At 39.9% G+C, this 24,224-nt stretch overlaps 2 protein-coding genes across 8 annotated transcripts in view; one reads left to right on the plus strand and one right to left on the minus strand.

Moving 5' to 3' along the window:
* The window catches only part of LOC128694285 (uro-adherence factor A), an 83,714-nt gene that overhangs the window by 7,915 nt on the left and 51,575 nt on the right, over positions 1-24,224 (minus strand). For all 5 annotated transcript variants that reach the window (XM_053784352.2, XM_053784355.2, XM_053784356.2 and 2 more), the window contains 3 exons: positions 23,788-23,963; positions 22,656-22,866; positions 14,870-15,010 (listed from right to left, as the gene is read on the minus strand). In XM_053784352.2, the coding sequence (XP_053640327.1) occupies positions 14,870-15,010; positions 22,656-22,866; positions 23,788-23,963 (528 nt within the window). The remainder of the gene's footprint in view (positions 1-14,869; positions 15,011-22,655; positions 22,867-23,787; positions 23,964-24,224) is intronic.
* On the plus strand, positions 450-18,179 carry LOC128694287 (uncharacterized). 3 transcript variants are annotated; one of them, XM_053784358.2, is made up of 5 exons: positions 450-633; positions 2,576-2,766; positions 3,585-3,776; positions 10,791-11,021; positions 11,180-18,179. In XM_053784358.2, the coding sequence occupies exons 2-5, from the start codon at positions 2,620-2,622 to the stop codon at positions 11,360-11,362; spliced, it is 753 nt and encodes a 250-aa protein (XP_053640333.1). In that variant the 5' UTR covers positions 450-633; positions 2,576-2,619; the 3' UTR covers positions 11,363-18,179. The 3 variants fall into 3 exon arrangements, with proteins under 3 accessions (XP_053640333.1, XP_053640334.1, XP_053640332.1); XM_053784357.2 differs by having other exon boundaries at positions 451-633; positions 2,502-2,766; XM_053784359.2 differs by lacking the exon at positions 2,576-2,766.

Raw genomic sequence — 24,224 nt, forward strand, 5'->3', positions numbered from 1 at the left:
TAACTAACACATTTCCCTGCAACACAAGTAGTAACCAACACATTTCCCTGCAACACAAGTAGTAACCAACACATTTCCCTGCAACACAAGTAGTAACCAACACATTTCCCTGCAACACAAGTAGTAACCAACACATTTCTCTGCAACACAAGTAGTAACCAATACATTTCCCTAAAAACAATCTATCCCTATTTCTCCTGAAAATAACCTTTCTAATTTCACCCCCTGAACATATCTTAACTCCATTTTTTCCCTGCAACCCAGGAAGCCACCAACCCCTATTTCCCCACAGCTTTAGGGAGGTTCCCTCCCCCCATGCCCTGGGTTCCCTCCCCCCTGCCCTGGTTTCCCTCCCCCCAGCCCTGGGTTCCACTCCCCTGCCCTGGGTTCCCTCCCCCTGCCCTGAGTTCCCTCCCTCCCAGCCAGTATCCCGGGTGAGGAAGGTTGTAGTGGTTCTTGGCTCAGGTAGCAGTGAGACACAGTGAGCACCACTACCCACGCTAGCCAAGCTCCCACTACCCCTGTGCACATAAACACTGACTTCCCTACCTTTTACTGGAGACTGTAATTGTCACAGCTTGGACTCTACGCACACGTCAAGCTCCCCCCACTTCCAACATTTATTTCCGAATGGTAATTTAAACATTGAAATTGCTACAAATAGGCATTGCTGCCAGTGAGAGCTGTAATGTTTCAAAACATACTGTAGTTGCTAGGGTTACATATCAGACAACCTGTGGATTATTCCAGAGGGTCATTGCCCCTTCAGCCTGGTCCCAAATCAGGCCTCCTGGTTGCTGGCCTGATAAGTTAGGCTACTGGTGCTCATGACATGCAGTGTCCAACTTAAGCACCACAGCCCAGCTGATCAGGAATTCTCTGGAGGGGCCTGTCAAGCTCTCTTCTGCAGGCTACATAGTCAACACAACCTACCTTACCTGGAGGAACTGGTTCATATAGTACTGCACTGGAGTTACAGCTGTGCTAGGCATGGCAGAACTAGGCATTACAGTGCTAGGCATGATGGTACTACGCACGACAGTCGGTACTAGGGATGGCGGTGCTAGGCACGATGGTACTAAGCATGGTGGTGCGAGGTACGGCAGTGCTAGGCATGGTGGTGCTAAGTACGGCAGTGCTAGGCACAATGGCACTAAGCACAGCATTAAGGCCCAAGAGGAGGTGAGCATACACAGCATGCCTCTTGTCCCACGTCAAGTGCAAGAACAAACGTCTCATTACATCGTCCATTGTGCCGTGAGCAGTGCTGCAGACAACGCTCGGAGACCCGCCACCCGGCTGCAACTCCACCAACAGGTGCAGATGTGTGGTGGGAAGTGGGAAAACTGGATAAGGTAAGGTGAGACACACCAGTGAGGAAGTGAAGCAGAAGAAAGTAAACGTGAGATATATGAAGCATGTTGGCTGGCTGGTCAGGAGAAAATAGGGATGTGATGGTAGAAATAATGGTGGTGGTGTTAATGGTGATACTTATAGTGATAGTGGTGGTATTAATGGTAGTAGTGGGGTACTAATGGTAGTATTGATAGTGATGCTGATAGTGATGGTATTACTGGTGATGCCCACAGTGATGGTGGTAGTGACGGTGGTAGTAGTAGTGGTGGTGATGGTGATAGAGGTGAGTACCATCAGCTTGGCCAGTTGGCAATCTTCACTCTTCTTAGCTCGTTCTTCACCTCTCCCTTCACCACCCTCATTGAAAAACACACGCAGGCACACTCTCTCACACACACTCATGCATGCACATACTCAAACAAGCAACCATCCACTGTAATCACCACAACCAGGCCCCCCAACAGACCACCACATACACCAAGACCACAGTTGCTTAGCTAAGGTCACAGTCACTTGACCAAGACCACAGTCACTTGGCTAAGGTCATGGTCACTTAACCAAGACACAGTCACAGTCACCAAGACCTTAGTCTGATGAACAAGACCACTACTGAGTGAAGAACCTGGCTGAGAGAATAGTGTGTCTGTCTCACAATTGGTGGATGGAGAATTTAGCCTCTGCCACTTCATGCCCTGAATGACCCATATGAGTTCAGTGCCTCATTTCACTGCAATAATAAACAACTATAGACTCAACTCAGGACAAAATCTGCCTTTTTCTCCTGAGAAACAAAACACCAACATACATGAAGGAAGGACTGGTAAACACAGCCTCAAACATTTCACACACCCCAGTACACAGACTCCTGTCAACCCAGCAACTGCATAAACAATTGCTCTAGACATTAATTACTGACATACATAAAAATTACAAATAAAATACACCTTTCCACAATAACCTGCACTTAAGATCTTTGTTGCAACTTGTCTACTGTCGAGTCACAACTTGATAATGGTCCAGGATGGACCGAAATGTCGTCATAAGGCTCCTCTCTTTAGTAAGTGCAGCTTTATGGTGAACTGTTCCAGCTGTAGTCTTGTGGCATTTTATTCCATCTAAATGCACTTTCTTGTTTTAAACTACAGGATTGCTGGGGTTGGAGTAACTGCATCTTTGCTCCCTCTTAACATCTCGTACATAAATCACCCTGACACTGCAGCCCTCTCAACGTGGCTGCCCTCGTGGACGTGTCTTCATCACAACATGGCAGTGTGGGTGGCAGCAGTGACATCACTGCTGGTGGTGGCAACAACACTGGTAGATGCCACACCTGCCATAACACATGGTGAATCTAGCACCAGTGACCTCAGGCACCTATATAAGGGCACTTATGTCCTCTATGGTAATGGGGTGAGTCACTTATCTTTAATCAGTGATTTAATCATAAGAAAAATATTTAAACACCATACTTTGCACTTTACACTGTGACAAGAGAACCAACCAACTAGTCTTAATGACCTTGGTGTAATAGATAGACTTTAAACCCCATTAACCAATCAACCATTAACCAACTCAGCTTTGTAATCCAAGAACTATAATTTGCAAGTGCACAAGAAGCAATTATGGCTGAACAATGCCTGTAATTTAAAGGAGATGTTTGGGATATTAGCTGTTTAGAGTGACATCTGAACTGTCGTATCTGGGCACCTCTGCAAAGACAGTGATTGTGTGTGAATGATGGTGAAAGTGTTTCTTTTTTGGGTCACCCTACCTCAGTGGGAGACGGCCAACATGTTGAAATAGAAATAATAAAAATAAATGTAAAGCCTCTCCTCACTTACCAACGGGGTTCCGTTCCTAAGAGTAGGTCGGTAAGTGAAGAGCATACTATACTGGTAAGGGGTTTGTGTCAACCATCTTTAGATATTATTTTAATGTCACCTTTGCACCATTTATAACATTTCTGGTATATTTTTAAATGTTTATACAGTAGTGTACTGTATACTGTAATAAACAGAATAGAGGAAATCAGCTCTAATATACATTATTTAGGTTTGGATACTGGTTGAGTCAGTCGTAAATCCGAGTAGTCAGTAAACAAGTATGTCGCTAAGTGAGGAGGCTGTATAATAAGTCTGATTACCACTCATTTCCTAGGCTCTGTATGACCCTTAAAGATTTAGAGCTTCTTCACAAATACAATAATAATGTGTTTCTGACATACACAGAGACGGAGTGAGCGTGACCTGCCTGAGTGCGCATCGGCTGGAGAGGCGTGTAACCTGGCACACCGAAGATTCTGGCTCACGCCCATTACAGAGCGACTTTGCCGCTGTGCTGATCGCTCAGAGTGCCCACTGCACTTCAATGGCCTGAATAACACCTTATCCCAACACGTCTCAAACAGAGCACAGCTTAAGGTATTGTCTTTCTATGTTTTAAACTAACTACCAGTACATTATTAGGGGTGTGAAAGCCAGGGATCCTGTTCCATTAACTATAACAAATTCTGACAAACATGTCTACACTCGCTATTATACCTTCATCTCAGATAACATCTATACTCACTACTACACTCTTTTCTTCACATAACATCAATAATCTAGTTCCTATCTTGTAGCTAACAGCTCTTTTCTATTACAAATATCTTATATCTGCTGTCTGCCATGCTCTATCACCAAATAATCACACATTTACAAAGCACATTTTGAAGTATTATCAGTTATCTATCTGTCACTGGTGTCATGGAGCACTGGTCACCACAGTCAACTCTCAGCTCAGGTCTCTGAAGTTGCTAGGGAAACATTACATGAATAAGACAACACACACAGGAGAGTAAAGGTGGGTATATATTCACACGTTTTACTATTTTCATATATCTTCCATATAATAAATACTTAGAAACTTCATACTTTTACTGCCCTACTTTTTTTTCAAATTATATGTCAATTCAAATTAAAATATTATTCCTCAAATATTCCACAGAGCCCATACAGACTTTACATGGTCTCCCAGTTATGAACCTAGGGCATGTATGGGCTACATGTCAAAATGCAAGTACAGTGGACCCCCGCTTAACGATCACCTCCAAATGCAACCAATTATGTAAGTGTATTTATGTAAGTGCGTTTGTACGTGTATGTTTGGGGGTCTGAAATGGACTAATCTACTTCACAATATTCCTTATGGGAAAAAATTCGGTCAGTACTGGCACCTGAACATACTACTGGAATGAAAAAAGTTCGTTAACTGGGGGTCCACTGTACTGTATCTCAAAAAAATTTAAAATCTGTCAAAAATACCTCATGACTAAAAATGCCTTAGAAAAGGGTAAATAATCACCTGTCAAAAAAAAAATCAGTAAATGATTTCTACTATGGAATATTAGAGGGTATATTTCCACCCTAGCTTAAAATTTCAACAAATCTGACATTATTTTATTTTTATTTTTATTATCACACTGGCCGATTCCCACCAAGGCAGGGTGGCCCGAAAAAGAAAAACTTTCACCATCATTCACTCCATCACTGTCTTGCTAGAAGGGTGCTTTACACTACAGTTTTTAAACTGCAGCATTAACACCCCTCCTTCAGAGTGCAGGCACTGTACTTCCCATCTCCAGGACTCAAGTCCGGCCTGCCGGTTTCCCTGAACCCCTTCATAAATGTTACTTTGCTCACACTCCAACAGCACGTCAAGTATTAAAAACCATTCGTCTCCATTCACTCCTATCAAACACGCTCACGCACGCCTGCTGGAAGTCCAAGCCCCTCGTACACAAAACCTCCTTTACCCCCTCCCTCCAACCTTTCCTAGGCCGACCCCTATCCCGCCTTCCTTCCACTACAGACTGATACACTCTTGAAGTCATTCTGTTTCGCTCCATTCCCTTTACATGTCCGAACCACCTCAACAACCCTTCCTCAGCCCTCTGGACAACAGTTTTGGTAATCCCGCCCCTCCTCCTAACTTCAAACTATGAATTCTCTGCATTATATTCACACCACACATTGCCCTCAGACATGACATCTCCACTGCCTCCAGCCTTCTCCTCACTGCAACAGTCATCACCCATGCTTCACACCCATATAAGAGTGTTGGTAAAACTATACTCTCATACATTCCCCTCTTTGCCTCCAAGGACAAAGTTCTTTGTCTCCACAGACTCCTAAGTGCACCACTCACCCTTTTCCCCTCATCAATTCTATGATTCACCTCATCCTTCATAGACCCATCCGCTGACACGTCCACTCCCAAATATCTGAATACATTCACTTCCTCCATACTCTCTCCCTCCAATCTGATATCCAATCTTTCATCACCTAATATTTTTGTTATCCTCATAACCTTACTCTTTCCTGTATTCACTTTTAATTTTCTTCTTTTGCACACCCTACCAAATTCATCCACCAATCTCTGCAACTTCTCTTCAGAATCTCCCAAGAGCACAGTGTCATCAGCAAAGAGCAACTGTGACAACTCCCACTTCATGTGTGATTCTTTATCTTTTAACTCCACGCCTCTTGTCAAGACCCTCGCATTTACTTCTCTTACAACCCCATCTATAAATATATTAAACAACCACGGTGACATCACACATCCTTGTCTAAGGCCTACTTTTACTGGGAAATAATTTCCCTCTTTCCTATGTACTCTAACTTGAGCCTCACTATCCTCGTAAAAACTCTTCACTGCTTTCAGTAACCTACCTCCTACACCATACACCTGCAACATCTGCCACATTGCCCCCCTATCCACCCTGTCATACGCCTTTTCCAAATCCATAAATGCCACAAAGACCTCTTTAGCCTTATCTAAATACTGTTCACTTATATGTTTCACTGTAAACACCTGGTCCACACACCCCCTACCTTTCCTAAAGCCTCCTTGTTCATCTGCTATCCTATTCTCAGTCTTACTTTTAATTCTTTCAATAATAACTCTGCCATACACTTTACCAGGTATACTCAACAGACTTATCCCCCTATAATTTTTGCACTCTCTTTTGTCCCCTTTGCCTTTATACAAAGGAACTATGCATGCTATCTGCCAATCCCTAGGTACCTTACCCTCTTCCATACATTTATTAAATAATTGCACCAACCACTCCAAAACTATATCCCCACCTGCTTTTAACATTTCTATCTTTATCCCATCAATCCCGGCTGCCTTACCCCCTTTCATTTTACCTACTGCCTCACGAACTTCCCCCACACTCACAACTGGCTCTTCCTCACTCCCACAAGATGTTATTCCTCCTTGCCCTATACACGAAATCACAGCTTCCCTATCTTCATCAACATTTAACAATTCCTCAAAATATTCCCTCCATCTTCCCAATACCTCTAACTCTCCATTTAATAACTCTCCTCTCCTATTTTTAACTGACAAATCCATTTGTTCTCTAGGCTTCCTTAACTTGTTAATCTCACTCCAAAACTTTTTCTTATTTTCAACAAAATTTGTTGATAACATCTCACCCACTCTCTCATTTGCTCTCTTTTTACATTGCTTCACCACTCTCTTAACCTCTCTCTTTTTCTCCATATACTCTTCCCTCCTTGCATCACTTCTACTTTGTAAAAACTTCTCATATGCTAACTTTTTCTCCCTTACTACTCTCTTTACATCATCATTCCACCAATCGCTCCTCTTCCCTCCCGCACCCACTTTCCTGTAACCACAAACTTCTGCTGAACACTCTAACACTACATTTTTAAACCTACCCCATACCTCTTCGACCCCATTGCCTATGCTCTCATTAGCCCATCTATCCTCCAATAGCTGTTTATATCTTTCCCTAACTGCCTCCTCTTTTAGTTTATAAACCTTCACCTCTCTCTTCCCTGATGCTTCTATTCTCCTTGTATCCCATCTACCTTTTACTCTCAGTGTAGCTACAACTAGAAAGTGATCTGATATATCTGTGGCCCCTCTATAAACATGTACATCCTGAAGTCTACTCAACAGTCTTTTATCTACCAATACATAATCCAACAAACTACTGTCATTTCGCCCTACATCATATCTTGTATACTTATTTATCCTCTTTTTCTTAAAATATGTATTACCTATAACTAAACCCCTTTCTATATAAAGTTCAATCAAAGGGCTCCCATTATCATTTACACCTGGCACCCCAAACTTACCTACCACAACCTCTCTAAAAGTTTCTCCTACTTTAGCATTCAGGTCCCCTACCACAATTACTCTCACTTGGTTCAAAGGCTCCTATACATTCACTTAACATCTCCCAAAATCTCTCTCTCTCCTCTGCATTCCTCTCTTCTCCAGGTGCATACACGCTTATTATGACCCACTTCTCGCATCCAACCTTTACTTTAATCCACATAATTCTTGCATTTACACATTCATATTCTCTTTTCTCCTTCCATAACTGATCATTCAACATTACTGCTACCCCTTCCTTTGCTCCAACTCTCTCAGATACTCCAGATTTAATCCCATTTATTTCCCCCCACCGAAACTCCCCTACCCCCTTCAGCTTTGTTTTGCTTAGGGCCAGGACATCCAACTTCTTTTCATTCATAACAAATTCATAACATTCATAGAATAACAAATCTGACATCTACCTTTGAATATTTTAGATTAATGAGGATAAGATAAGACAGATAGATTCTACAATAGTTTTATTTTTATTAGCTTTCCAGAAACACAATCCAGCCCAGCATATATATAATTTAGTATAGCTTATTTTTAAAGTCACCTATTTAAATACTTCATCTGTACAATTTGTTTTGGAGCCTATTTAGTCTCTTTAACCCTTTCAGGGTCCAAGGCCCAAATCTGGAGTCACGCACCAGTGTCCAAGAATTTTCAAAAAAAAAATTTGTTATTTTTTCTTATGAAATCGTAGAGAATCTTTTTCTGAAGGTAATAAAACAAAAAGTACGAAATTTGGTGGAAAATTGACGAAATTATGCTCTCGCGAATTTTGATGTGTCAGCGATATTTACGAATCGGCGATTTTGCCGACTTTGACTCCCATTTTAGGCCAATTACATTATTCCAATCAACCAAATTCTTAGCTATTTCACTAGTATTACTTCTATTCTATCGATTGAGCACAAGAAATCGCCAAGTCAACTGTTTCAACTACAAAATAAAGTGATCGGAAATTGTTAATTTGGCCAATTTAACACAAAGTTCAAAATATTCCAATTTCAAAATAGGGTCCAGAATGAACAATGTAGGCATTCCTGGCACTAAACTAACATTTCCTCTGTTCATTAGTTATGTTTTGAGGCTTTACAAATAAATTCCATTTCGATTTTTTATTCACATAATGAATTTTTATTCACACCAAAAAATAGAAGATTTACTGTTATGCAATACTGTAATAATTGTATAAATATCATCACCATATTTGTGAATGTATATTAGACCCACCAGCTGGTGTGTATTAGACGTGTGAGGTCGTTTGTTTACTCTTGAATATCGGCAAAAATTTAACATTTCTGCTACTTTGAGCTCAGTTTCAAGCCATTTCCAGTGCTAAAACCAATCAAAATCATCTCTATTTCTGTAATATGTCTTCCATTCTATCAAATGAGACCAAGAAATCGCAAATACAACTATAAAAAACATACGAAAAAACACTGCAAAGTTGCTGTTTTAATCGAAAAATCATGATTTCATTTTTTTTCTCTCATTGTACACAGTGTGCTGCAGGATCTGTTTTATGTGGTGCACACATACCACATAGATGTATTCTCTCATATCTAGGCCCAAATGTACCACTCACAGTTTATCAGAGTGAGCTGAGCTCATGGCGTAGATCTACGGTTTGGACCCTGAACGTAAAGCCGTAGATCTACGGGACGGACCCTGAAAGGGTTAATATGGCTCAATAACACATGGTATTTTTCTGCAAAATGTTTTGCACTCTGCCAGGATTGCTGGTCTTTTCTGCTGTTTTTCCCCTTTCTGTTTAATAAATGTGCAAGAAGACTTGTGAATCTTGTCAACTCCTTACAGTCAGTACATATTTATCTTTATTTTCCTATGTTTCTTAACCCTTTCAGGGTTTCCGACGTACTAGTACGGCTTACGCACCAGGGTTATTGACGTACTAGTATGCCTGAATTCTAGCGCCTTCGAATCTAGCGAGAGAAAGCTGGTAGGCCTACATATATAGAAAAAATGGGTGTATGTAGTCAGTGTGCACAGTATAAAAAAAATCCTGCAGCACAGTGCGTAATGAGGAAAAAAAAAACTTTGACCGTGTTTTTGGTTTAAAACAGCGATTTTGCACTGTATTTTCGTATGGTATTTATGATTGTATTCTAATTTTCCTGGTCTCATTTTATAGAATGGAAGACATATTACAGAAATTAAGATGATTTTGATTGGTTTCACAATGAAAAGTAGTACCTTGAAATTGAGCTCAAAGTAGCAGAAATGTTCGATTTCTGCCAAAGTTCAAAAGTAAACAAATCAAGCCACATGTCCAATACACATAAAATGGTGAGTCTAATATTCTTTCACAAGTGCGCTGATATTATTTATACCATTTCTACACTGACACAGTAGTCTGCATAACAGTAAATCTTCTATTTTTTGAGAGAGTAAAAATTCAAAATGGAAAGGAAAAGAAATGTAAGAGTGGCCTGGGGACTTGACTAATGAACATAGGAAATGTTATTTTAGTGCCAGGAATGTCTGTCTTGTTTATTCTGGACCCTATTTGGAAATTGGCATCTTTTGAAATTTGTGAAATTGGTAAAACTGCTAATTTCTGACCACTTTATTGGATAATTGAAATCGGTAAATGGGTGGTTTCTTGTACTCATTCGATAGAAAAAATGGAGTTCTAGTGAAATAGTTATAATTTTTGTCGACTAGTACAATGGAATTGGCTGAAAATAGGGCTCAAAGTCAGCGAAATCGCTGATGCGTAAACATCGTCGAGACCGCTCACTTCACGAGAGCATAATTCTGTAAATTTTCCATCAAATTTCATACTTTTGGTGTCATTATGATCGGGAAAAGATTCTCTATCTTTTCATAAGAAAAAATCTTTTTTTTCTTTCCAAAAAATTTTCAACCCTGAGAACAAGTTTAGGACAGTCTCTCTCAACCCTGAAAGGGTTAATAGTAGTTATTCCTGCAATATTTCCTTCCCAATTATAAAGGCCTGATCTAAAATTGGGCTACAGGGATGATAACAATTTCGTAAGTGTCAAGTCTTTCCTTCCAATCCATTCTACTCCTCAAACACACCATGTTACCATGAAGTCAATTAATGTAAACTTGAACTGAAGTGTTCCCAAAGAGATACAAATCAACAATGAACTCAGAAAATATTGTAAAAAATAAGTTCAAAATAAGCAGGAACCACTTATGAATGGTTAAATAATATAGTATTATTATTCACTCCCATTAACATGACGAAAGCACTCCAACTTTTTTAGTTTTGTGGACGAATAATGGAGGAAATGAGCGAATGTCAAGGAGATGAGGTGGCCCTCAAGCTACGTCGAGTCGAAAGAGAAAACCAACCTTTCCCTGGCAGTGCTATAAAGGAGGGTGCAGACGTACATACAAACATCATGTGCCGATGTCCCTGGCCAAATTCATGGATAATGACAAAGACTGAGGCACCCTCCCCTACAGAGACAATCTACCTCTACACTTGTAACCAGGTCAGTTATTTATGTCATCTCATCCCAACAAGTTTTATGAAAAGGTAATGAGAAATTAATATATAGATATAAGGGTAAGACATAAAAGATGCCTTAAGGTAAATTACAACTGTACTGACAACATAAACTTCAAATTAAAACACAGTTAACTCTTCCAGCTGCCCAAGTGCAAGACAGGGGAGGAGTGTGGGCACATCCGTGCTGACACTCTTGAGAGTTACTACACCTGTTCGTGCCCTCAACACCATTTGTGCATATTTAAAGGACCACAACTAACTCACATTACAACACAGCTGCACTTCCACGGTCAAGCCTATTCTGGAAAATGCACATCTAACTGATCATCACTAGTCACTTCTCTATGCAAAATCAATGCACAGTATTACTTTACAGTACCACTAAAACTACAGCAGGAACTGAACATCCTCCTAAGCTAATAAAGTACTGTACATGTAGTCCAGTTGTTAGATAAACCTGGAATCTTACAGGGCATGATTGTTCTTAGCTAATATTGAACCTCTTAGGGGTGTCTAGACTGATTATTCAACAGGTAGCTATTATGGATTCTCATATATTGATTCTAATCATGATTACAGCTGAAAAATTAATCTCTGTGACCTGAACAAATATTAAATATGAAACATTTAATTAAAATACAAAACACTGATGGTGATGTGTCTTAATGAATCTACAGGTAATCAGTGACTGCTGAAGAAACCTCAAGGGTGACCGAGGCACCCTTGAGGATTCTTAAGCTGGAGACCTAAAAGCCTCAAATTCTGCAGAAAAACCATCATTCACTCCATCACTGTTTTGCAAGAGGCACACTTACACTACAGTTATAATACTGCAACATTAACACTCCTCCTTCAGAGTGCAGGCACTGTACTTCCCATCTCCAGGACTCAAGTCCAGCTTGCTGGTTTCCCCGAATCCCTTCATAAATACAGTGGACCCCCACTTAACGATCACCTCCCAATGCGACCAATTATGTAAGTGTATTTATGTAAGTGCATTTGTACGTGTATGTTTGGGGGTGTGAAATGGACTAATCTACTTCACAATATTCCTTATGGGAACAAATTCAGTCAGTACTGGCACCTGAACATACTTCTGGAATGAAAAAATATCGTTAACCGGGGGTCCACTGTATTACCCTGCTCACACTCCAACAGCACGTCAAGTCTTAAAAATCATTTGTCTCCATTCGCTCCTATCTAACATGTTCACGCATGCCTGCTGGAAGTCCAAGCCCCTCGCACACAAAACCTCCTTTACCCCCTCCCTCCAATCTTTCCTAGGCCAACCTCTACCCCCACCTTCCCTTCACTACAGATTTATACACTCTCGAAGTCATTCTATTTTGTTCCATCCTCTCTACATGTCCGAACCACCTTAACAACCCCTCCTCAGCCCTCTGGATAATCCCACACCTCCTCCTACTTTCCAAACTACGAATTCTCTGCATTATGTTCACACCACACATTGATCTCGGACACGACATCTCCACTGCCTCCAGCCTTCTCCATGTTGCAATATTCACCACCTATGCTTCACACTCATATAAGAGCAGTGGTATAACTATACTCTCATATATTCCTCTCTCTGCTTCCATGGACAGAGTTTTTTGTCTCCAGACTCCTCAATGCACCACTTGCCTTTTTCCCCTCATCAATTCTACGATTCACCTCGTCTTTCATAGACCCATCTGCTGACACGTCCACTCCTAAATATCTGAATACAGTCACCTCCTCCATACTCTCTCCCTCCAACCTGATATCTAATCTTTCATTATCTAATTTTTTTGTTATCTTCATCAACTTACTCTTTCCTATATTCACATTCAATTTTCTTTTACATACCCTACCCAACTCATCCAACAACCTCTGCAACTTTTCTTCAGAATCTTCCAAAAGCACAGTGTCATCAGCAAAGATCAACTGTTAAAACTCCCACTTTGTGTTAGATTCCTTATCTTTTAACCCCACACCTCTTGCCAACACCTGAGCATTCACTTTTCTTACAACCTCATCTATAAATATATTGAATAACCATGATGACATAAAAACTTTTCCCTGATTTCAATAACCTACCATCTATTCCATACATCTGCAACATCTGCCACATTGCCCCCATATCCACCCTGTCACACGTCTTTTCCAAATCCATAAATGCCACAAACCCCTCTTTACCCTTATCTAAATACTGTTCACTTACATGTTTCACTGTAAACACTTGGTCTACACTCCCTCTACCCTTCCTAAAGCCTCCTTGTTCATTTGCTATCCTGTTCTCTGTCGTACTCTTAATTCTTTCAATAATAACTCTGCCATACACTTTACCAGGTATACTCAACAGACTTATTCCCCTATAATTTTTGCAGTCTCTTTTGTCCCCTTTGCCTTTATACAAAAGAACTATGCATGCTCTCTGCCAATCCCTAGGTACCTTACCCTCTTCCATACATTTATTAAATAAAAATACCAACCACTCCAAAACTATATCCCACCCGCTTTTAACATTTCTATCTTCATCACATCAATCCCAGCTGCTTTACCCCCTTTCATTCTACCCACTGCCTCACGAACTTTCCCCACACTCACAACACCCTCCTCCCCACTCCTACAAGATGTTATTCCTCCTTGCTCGATACACGAAATCACAGCTTTCCTCTCTTCATCAACATTTAGCAATTCCTCAAAATATTCCCTCCATCTTCTTGATACATCTAACTCTCCATTTAATAATGCTCCTCTTCTATTTTTAACAATCAAATCTATCTGTTCCCTAGGCTTCCTCAACTTATTAATCTCACTCCAAAACTTTTTCTTATTTTCAACAAAATTTGTTGATAACATCTCACCCACTCTCACATTTGCTCTCTCTTTCCATTGCTTTACCACTCTCTTAACCTCTCTTTTCCACTCCATATACTCCTCCCTCCTTGCATCATTTATACTTTATAACAACCGCTCATATGCTAACTTTTTTCTCTTACTACTCTCTTTACATCATCATTCTACCAACTGCTCTTCTTCCCTCCCACACCCTCTTTCCTGTAACCACAAACTTCTGTTGAATACTCTAACATTACATTCTGAAATCTACCACATACATCTTCAACCCCACTGCCTATACTCTCACTAGCCCATCTATCCTTCTTATATTTGTGATCAATCACCAGATTAGAAAACTATCAATACAGTATTGTTTTCTGTGTTTGCTTAGGCACTGTTAACACAAAATTATTTTTCATGTTCATATATACTATAAATCTTCAAAAGTTCAATATAATATCATATAAAAATTTTCGCAACTTTCTTATACTGTAGTAAAAAAATGGACATTTAAAATTCTGTACATGATTCCTGGCCAAGCATCTTAACACTTATCAAGGGAAAATGGCTTGAGGCTAATGAACAGTTCATGATCCAGGATGTTGGTGCTACCCTCTCCCATTTGCTGAATCAATCCTAACTGCCTCCCATTTCCCAGGCCCTGTATGACACCTAAGGATTCAACACAAACCCAAGAATATAATAATAGTAAACTAACAACCCTAAAATAGGTTTCTGGGATTATTTCATATAAATCAGATAAGTCCAAATACAGAGCTGCTAGTGCCATAGTGTGACAGATCAAGTCATCAACCAGACCTGGTCTAAAACGGGATTGCAGGAGGCGATTTATCGATTGATTGCTTTCATATTGGGGGATGGGGGACACTAAACCTATAAGGGTCATTCAGTGCCTTAGGAGAGGTTCATTTTAAGTTCTTACATGACATAACACTAGAAAAATATAGAAAAGAAAAAAAGAGAGAGAAAATTATTCCACTTACAACATACCTGTGCTGACTGTGTCGCAAGTAGTGCAACCTTAGGTATGAGCTCCTGTTGATAAGTAGCCGGCCAGATCGACTCGGAAACCAAACCAATTTCCTGCGCCTTGGACGCCGTTAATTTGTGGCCTAAGAACAGCTTTGTAGACTGAAAAAAAAAAAATCAATGAAATAATGAAACAAATCAAGCAATCAACTAGATATTAAATTCATCACTAACAGGCATTCGAGAGATATATGCTACTTCCTCACATCATCATATCTCCCAACATACAATTCATGTTCAGAGGCATTTACCAATTTTTTCTAAAGTCACTGACCATTTTAATGAAATTTCCTCAGTATATCAGCACTTTTTCCTCATCTTAAATAAAAAAATATATAAATACAGTGGACCCCCGGTTAACGAACTTTTTTCATTCCAGTAATATGTTCAGGTGCCAGTACTGACCGAATTTTTTCCCATAAGGAATATTGTGAAGTAGATTAGTCCATTTCAGACCCCCAAACATATACGTACAAACGCACTTACATAAATACACTTACATAATTGGTCGCATTTGGAGGTGATCGTTAAGCGGGGGTCCACTGTATATGTTCTGAAGTAAGACATGGTTCGGATATTTATATTTTGGGGCATTTTTCAATCATAATCCGAGTACATTTGGAATGAAGCTTAACACACAACTCATTTTATTTTTCAACAAGTCGGCTGTCTCCCACCTAGGCAGGGTGCCCCAAAATGAAAGAAAATCCCCAAAACGAAAATGCTTTCATCATTCAACACTTTCACCTCACTCATACATAATCACTGTTTTTGCAAAGGTGCCCAGATACAACAGTTTACCTCTGCAAAAAAAAAACAGTGATTATGTATGAGTGAGGTGAAAGTGTTGAATGATAATGAAAATATTTTCATCATATGGCTAACAGTAAATAAGAAAAATATTTAGAAATTTTATAATACAGGTACAAATGTTTATGATTCCTGTAATTTTGTAATTTACTATTCAGATTTAGGGAAAATATCCTACCTTGAATGTATTAAAAGCTGGACAGGGAGGTATACCATCTTTTAGGAATGAAGAACAGGATGTGAGTGTGGGGGAGGTGCGTGAGGCATTACGTAGAATGAAAGTGGGTAAAGCAGCTGGAACTGATGGGATCATGACAGAAATGTTAAAAGCAGGGGGGATATAGTGTTGGAGTGGTTGGTACTTTTGTTTAATAAATGTATGAAAGAGGGGAAGGTACCTAGAGACTGGCGGAGAGCATGTATAGTCCCTTTATATAAAGGGAAGGGGGACAAAAGAGACTGTAAAAATTATAGAGGAATAAGTTTACTGAGTATACCAGGAAAAGTGTATGGTAGGGTTATAATTGAAAGAATTAGAGGTAAGACAGAATGTAGGATTGCAGATGAGCAAGGAGGTTTTAGAGTAGGTAGGGGATGTGTAGATCAAGTGTTTACATTGACACATATATGTGAACAGTATTTAGATAAAGGTAGGGAAGTTTTTATTGCATTTATGGATTTAGAAAAGGCATATGACAGAGTGGATAGGGGAGCAATGTGGCAGATGTTGCAAGTATATGGAATAGGTGGTAAGTTACTAAATGCTGTAGACTTTTTATGAGGATAGTGAGGCTCAGGTTAGGGTGTGTAGTAGGTCTTAGACAGAGATGTGTAATGTCACCATGGTTGTTTAATATATTTATAGATGGGGTTGTAAAAGAAGTAAATGCTAGGGTGTTCAGGAGAGAGGTGGGATTAAATTTTGGGGAATCAAATACAAAATGGGAATTGACAGTTGCTTTTTGCTGATGATACTGTGCTTATGGGAGATTCTAAAGAAAAATTGCAAAGGTTAGTGGACGAGTTTGGGAGTGTGTGTAAAGGTAGAAAGTTGAAAGTGAACATAGAAAAGAATAAGGTGATGAGGGTAGCAAATGATTTAGATAAAGAAAAATTGGATATCAAATTGGGGAGGAGGAGTATAGAAGAAGTGAATGTTTTCAGATACTTGGGAGTTGACCTGTCGGCAGATGAATTTATGAAGGATGAGGTTAATCATAGAATTGAAGAGGGAAAAAAGGCGAGTGGTGCGTTGAGGTATATGTGGAGACAAAAAACATTATCTATGGAGGCAAAGAAGGGAATGTATGAAAGTACCAACACTCTTATATGGGTGTGAAGCTTGGGTTGTGAATGCAGCAGCGAGGAGGCAGTTGGAGGCAGTGGAGATGTCCTGTCTAAGTGCAATGTGTGGTGTAAATATTATGCAGAAAATTCAGAGTGTGAAAATTAGGTGTGGAGTTAATAAAAGTATTAGTCAGAGGGCTGAAGAGGGGTTGTTGAGGTGGTTTGGTCATTTAGAGAGAATGGATCAAAGTAGAATGACATGGAGAGCATTTAAATCTGTAGGGGAAGGAAGGTGGGGTAAGGGTAGTCCTTGAAAAGGTTGGAAGGAAGGGGTAAGGGAGGTTTTGTGGGCGAGGGGCTTGGACTTCCAGCAGGCATGCGTGAGCGTGTTCGATAGGAGTGAATTGAGACGAATGGTATTTGGGACCTGACGATCTGTTGGAGTGTGAGCAGGGTAACATTTAGTGAAGGAATTCAGGAAAACCAGATATTTTTATATAGCTGGACTTGAGTCCTGGAAATGGGAAGTACAATGCCTGCACTCTAAAGGAGGGGTTTCGGGATATTGACAGTTTGGAGGGATATGTTGTGTATCTTTATACGTATATGCTTCTAAGCTGTTGTGTTCTGAGCACCTCTGCAAAAACAGTGATTATGTGTAAGTGAGGTGAAAGAGTTGAATGATGATGAAAGTATTTTCTTTTGGGGGATTTTCTTTCTTTTTGGGTCACCCTGCCTCGGTGGGAGACGGCCAACTTGTATAAAAAAAAAAAAAAATTCTAGAACGTTAGATAAATTTTTCCACAGTCTACATACCCTTTTAGTGTTCAAAAATCATTAGGTCAGGGTAAAGGCACTAATGCTTATATTTACTGAATACTTAATCAGCACACTGGAGTGTTAATTCACAAGATTTTTTTTGAAAGTGGACTCCATGCAGGGGTTCCAAAACAGATATGCCATGGCTAACTCAAGTCAGCTGGTCAAGTTATAAGTTAGGACCAAGAGCTAGAGCTAACCCCCAGCAAATTTTTATAGGTAATTATAAATAGGTACAGTATTGTAATTAATTTCCATGACAAATGTGGTAAATGTCCTTAGACGTTTGTAAAATAATACTGTACCCAACAAAATTCCACTGAGCAAAGTGTTGCTACATATAAGGTCAACTCACTGTGTCTTTGATTTACCATTTGTTACTTTCTGTCCAAGTTGCATAAAACTATATGAAAAATGTTTGCCAATGATGCCAAAATTTTATATGAATAAAAATTACTATAAATCCCTACAAGAATACTTGGGTGAGGAAATGAAGTGATCCATCAGCCATCCTGTACTCTGCCAGAGCACTCACATTCCCATTGTTGGAATGTGAGATGTATCAGGGAGTTTAATGAAGGTAATGGAACTGGGAGAGTTATAACAGGCTGCACAAAGAAAAAGATTAAGAGAGTGAACTGAGAACTGATCCTCCACAACTCTTGATAGTGAATGATCCACACGAGTTTCAAGCTCCACATAATTACATGGTGTTCACAATGAGATATAATGCATGCAGAATGAATGTTTATTAGTAAACAACAACAAAAATTCTCCATGGGGAAGTGGAACAGAATTCTTCCTCCGTAAGCCATGCGTGTTGTAAGAGGCGACTAAAATGCCAGGAGCAAGGGTCTAGTAACCCCTTCTCCTGTATATATTACTAAATTTAAAAGGAGAAGCTTTTGTTTTTCCTTTTGGGCCACCCTGCCTCGGTGGGATACGGCTGGTGTGTTGAAAGAAAGAAGAAAGAACAACAAAAATTATTGAATGTGTTGGCCATTATGGTTTTCCTCATTAGAGTACACAACAAATATTACTGAACCCTTGCTTTAATGTTTCTCTTGACATGCTGAATGATGACCTGCAGCTCTTTTAGTATATGAGGGTAATTTGAATGCAATGTTCATAAAAAAATCCATGAAACATCCTGTATGTGAGCACCATTCACGTACTAAAGAATTTATGACACAGAGAAAAATAATATCATTAATGTATGTATTCTCCATGAGTTGCATTTCCTTCTCAACACCCTGTATAATAACTGAAAGTAGCAGACTAACAGAGGGATGTAGGAATAACTCTAGAAAAAATTATTCTCAACAGATTAAATAACTGAAGTAATGAGAAACTAACATGGTAAACTGGCAACCTTCAAAAGTGAAAGTGTTAGAGAAGCCCAAAAAGAAAAACAAAAGTTTCTCTTAGCTTTAGTAATTTAGTAATCTTATAGGAGTCAGGAATCGCGGGAAGAACTAAAAGCCATAAATGAAATCGAAAGAAACCCAAAGTATTTCTTCTCCTATGCCAAATCAAAGTCGAGAACAACGTCCAGTATTGGGCCCCTACTTAAACAAGATGGGTCCTACACAGATGACAGCAAGGAAATGAGTGAGCTACTCAAGTCCCAATATGACTCAGTTTTTAGCAAGCCGCTAACCAGACTGAGAGTCGAAGATCAAAATGAATTTTTTATGAGAGAGCCACAAAATTTGGTTAACACAAGCCTATCCGATGTTATCCTGACACCAAATGACTTCGAACAGGCGATAAATGACATGCCCATGCACTCTGCCCCAGGGCCAGGCTCATGGAACTCCGTGTTCATCAAGAACTGCAAGAAGTCCCTATCACGAGCCTTTTCCATCCTACGGAGAGGGAGCATGGACACGGGGGTCGTCCCACAGTTACTAAAAACAACAGACAGCCCCACTCCACAAAGGGGGCAGTAAAGCAACAGCAAAGAACTACAGACCGATAGCACTAACATCCCATATCATAAAAATCTTTGAAAGGGTCCTAAGAAGCAAGATCACCACCCATCTAGAAACCCATCAGTTACACAACCCAGGGCAACATGGGTTTAGAACAGGTCGCTCCTGTCTGTCTCAACTATTGGATCACTACGACAAGGTCCTAAATGCACTAGAAGATAAAAAGAATGCAGATGTAATATATACAGACTTTGCAAAAGCCTTCGACAAGTGTAACCATGGCGTAATAGCGCACAAAATGCGTGCTAAAGGAATAACAGGAAAAGTCAGTCGATGGATCTATAATTTCCCCACTAACAGAACACAGAGAGTAGTAGTCAACAGAGTAAAGTCCGAGGCAGCTACGGTGAAAAGCTCTGTTCCACAAGGCACAGTACTCGCTCCCATCTTGTTCCTCATCCTCATATCCGACATAGACAAGGATGTCAGCCACAGCACAGTGTCTTCCTTTGCAGATGACACCCGAATCTGCATGACAGTGTCTTCCATTGCAGACACTGCAAGGCTCCAGGCGGACATCAACCGAATCTTTCAGTGGGCTGCAGAAAACAATATGAAGTTCAACGATGAGAAATTTCAATTACTCAGATATGGTATACACGAGGACATTAAATCTTCATCAGAATACAAAACAAATTCTGGCCACAAAATAGAGCGAAACACCAACGTCAAAGACCTGGGAGTGATCATGTCGGAGGATCTCACCTTCAAGGACCATAACATTGCATCAATCGCATCTGCTAGAAAAATGACAGGATGGATAATGAGAACCTTCAAAACTAGGGAGGCCAAGCCCATGATGACACTCTTCAGGTCACTTGTTCTATCTAGGCTGGAATATTGCTGCACACTAACAGCACCTTTCAAGCCAGGTGAAATTGCTGACCTAGAAAATGTAGAGAGAACCTTCACGGCGCGCATAACGGAGATAAAACACCTCAATTACTGGGAGCGCTTGAGGTTCCTAAAACTGTATTCCCTGGAACGCAGGCGGGAGAGATACATGATTATATACACCTGGAAAATCCTAGAGGGACTAGTACCGAACTTGCACACGAAAATCACTCACGACAAAAGCAGAAGACTTGGCAGACGATGCAACATCCCCCCAATGAAAAGCAGGGGTCACTAGCACGTTAAGAGACCATACAATAAGTGTCAGGGGCCCGAGACTGTTCAACTGCCTCCCAGCATACATAAGGGGGATTACCAACAGACCCCTGGCAGTCTTCAAGCTGGCACTGGACAAGCACCTAAAGTCGGTTCCTGACCAGCCGGGCTGTGGCTCGTACGTTGGTTTGCGTGCAGCCAGCAGCAACAGCCTGGTTGATTAGGCTCTGATCCACCAGGAGGCCTGGTCACAGACCGGGCCGCGGGGGCGTTGACCCCCGGAACTCTCTCCAGGTAAACTCCAGGTATACAGGAGAAGGGGTTACTAGCCCCTTGCTCCCGGCATTTTAATTGCCTCTTATGACATGCATGGCTTACGGAGGAAGATTTCTGTTCCATTTCCCTGTGGAGACAAGAGGAAATAAACAAAAACTAGCAAGAAAATAAAAGAAAACCCAGAGGGGTGTGTATATATATGCTCGTACATGCATGTGTAGTGTGATTTAAGTGTAAGTAGAAGTAGCAAGATGTACCTGAAATCTTGCATGTTTATGAGACATAAAAAGACACCAGTAATCCTACCATCATGTAAAACAAGTACAGGCTTTCGTTTTACACTGATGTAGGGTTATCAGTGAATATTGGAAAGCACTAGGTGATAAGGTCTGTTAAGGGATAGTGGAGGAACAGAAATGGGCAGGAAGAGAAAAAGATAGATAGTGGTAAAAACACAAAAAATCATAACCAACATAAAAGTTTTCGAAGAACATAACCCTGGCATCAGCAGGAAAATTCATTTAAAAGAATTTATTTTGTTTTCACATTTGTAAATTCAACACTTGCCAGTCAAGAATACATTCTGAGAAAGTACAACAGAACATGCTACATTCATATTTACTTACCCAGATACAGAATTTTTTTTTTCAACAAACCGGCCATATCCCACCAAGGCAGGGTGGCCCAAAAAGAAAAACGAAGGTTTTTCTTTTTAAATTTAATAATTTGTACAGGAGAAGGGGTTACTAGCCCCTTGCTCCCGGCATTTTAGTCGCCTCTTACAACACGCATGGCTTACGAAGGAAGAATTCTGTTCCACTTCCCCATGGAGATACGAGGAAATAAACAAGAACTAGAAAGAAAATAGAAGAAAACCCAGAGGGGTGTGTATATATATGCTTATACATGTATGTGTAGTGTGACCTAAGTATAAGAAAAAGTAGCAAGACGTACCTGAAATCTTGCATGTTTATGAGACAGAAAAAAGACACCAGCAATCCTACTATCATATAAAACAATTACAGGCTTTCGCTTTACACTCACTTGGCAGGACGGTAGTACCTCCCTGGGTGGTTGCTGTCTACCAACCTACTACCTAGGAGATATAGAAATCTTTATGCAATATATAGTAATATCTGTTCTGACCAAAAATAAATACCACTTAATTTACAACACAGTATGTACTCGAATACTGTAATTTCTGCATGGTCATAAAGCTGGCATATCTAAGTGGACTGGGAGCAAGGCATCACATATGCAAATTGATGGATAAATGAACATTATCATTATTTTCACAGGAAAGCACTAAATCTGTAGAGGTAATAAAGCACCTTGGAAATGGAAGGCAATTAGCTTTGATCCAAAAGAAGGATAGCTCCAATTTCTTGAATCAAGAACTTTCCAGCGGCATCAAGGTTTGACAATTCATAAAACATGATTCAGGAACTCACCTGCAATTTACCAAATAAGTTGGGGAAAGTGTATGTGGCTCCACCTTCTGGCACCTGGCCCAGTTTAGCATATGGAAGGTAAAATTCTGCCTTGTCATTTGCAATGACCACATCAAAGAGGGGCAACATGGTAACACCCAGGCCCATTGCATTCCCGTTGACACCAGCAACAATGGGCTTAGGGAACTGAACCAATGCCTTTAGGAAATCTCTGAAAATTTTTACCACTATATGAATACTTCAGCCAGAAAAAAGTTTTTTCAGCATACATTACATGATATGCAAATATATCACAGTAAACAGGTGATATCACAATATGCAAAACCACCACTGTGAAAAAACAGTAAACTTCCAGGTGCCTTTGTGATTTCTCACATTATCACAGGTCCTTGATAATGTGAGAAATCATGAAGGCGCTTGGAATTTTGCTATTTTTTCACAGTAGCTGTTTTGGATTATATGATATATACGATTTAAGTTATGAAGGAAGATAATGCATGTATATACATATATGTATATCATGTTGGTATATATTAGTTTTCTTGTATAATAGTTCATTAGACTGAGGTATGTATGCACCCTATAGCCATCTTGTGCATGGAAGCCAAAGATTAAAGATACTGTAATGGGTCCAGGGTAAGGGGGGGGGCACCTGTATAACAGCAAAGCTAATTTGTGTATTTCTTTACTAAACGTTTCATTTAATAATTTTAATTAATACAAAGGACATGTAATGTTTTTTTTTTTTTTTTCAACAAGTCGGTCGCCTCCCACCGAGGCAGGGTGTAACATGTAATGTATTATATATAAAACTAGATTTACAAGAAAAGTTGTGTAACTGAATTTTTGAGAACTGACTGTAAAATAAAGACTATACTGTGGACTAAGGATATGAAAAGAATAAAGCAGAATAAGAGGGAGTAAATGAATAAATAATTAGGATGTAACACTAACAAAATTTATGAATACAGAGAAAATTTATGATTACCGAGGGAAAAACAATAATGCAGATGAGTAAAGTGAGTGTGGAGGCGTGTACAGAGTACGAAATACCTGGAGTACACTTCATCTGTTGTGTAGCGGATTAATGGGAAAAGATGGAGTAGAGAGACCAACAGATGAAGAAACGTACTTTATGCCCCGTACGAGATTTTCAGCATTCTTCTTGCGGGTTTCAATGTTGTGGTGTTGAAGTGCGGTGAGATCAACACCCTGGCAGAAAGTAGAGCCAGTAGCAGTGAGTAAAACTATCCGAACAGACTCGTCACGTTTCAGAATGTTAAGTGCTTCACACAGTTCTCGTAAAACCTGGAGATAAAAAAAAACTTCCACATCAATAAAAAGCATATGCAAAATCTTCAGTTTAAATAAAGAATATTAGTTAATGAGGTTTGGGACATTTGCTGTTTGGAGTGACATCTGAACTGTCGCATCTGCATGCTTCTGCAAAGACAGTGATTATGCATGAATGATGATGAAAGTGTTTTTCTTTTTTGGGTCATCCTGCCTCAGTGGAAGACAGCTGGCACATTGAGAAAAAAGAAAATAATGCTAAATCATTATGGCTTA

Source organism: Cherax quadricarinatus, chromosome 43 (genome assembly GCF_038502225.1).
Source record: "Cherax quadricarinatus isolate ZL_2023a chromosome 43, ASM3850222v1, whole genome shotgun sequence".
Lineage (NCBI taxonomy): Eukaryota > Metazoa > Arthropoda > Malacostraca > Decapoda > Parastacidae > Cherax > Cherax quadricarinatus.

Coding starts and splice junctions, on each gene's coding strand:
- LOC128694287 (XM_053784358.2), top strand. CDS start 2,620: ATGGCAGTGTGGGTGGCAGCAGTGACATCACTGCTGGTGGTGGCAACA. Junction 2,767..3,584: donor ATGTCCTCTATGGTAATGGG/GTGAGTCACTTA, acceptor TGACATACACAG/AGACGGAGTGAGCGTGACCT. Junction 3,777..10,790: donor CAAACAGAGCACAGCTTAAG/GTATTGTCTTTC, acceptor CAACTTTTTTAG/TTTTGTGGACGAATAATGGA.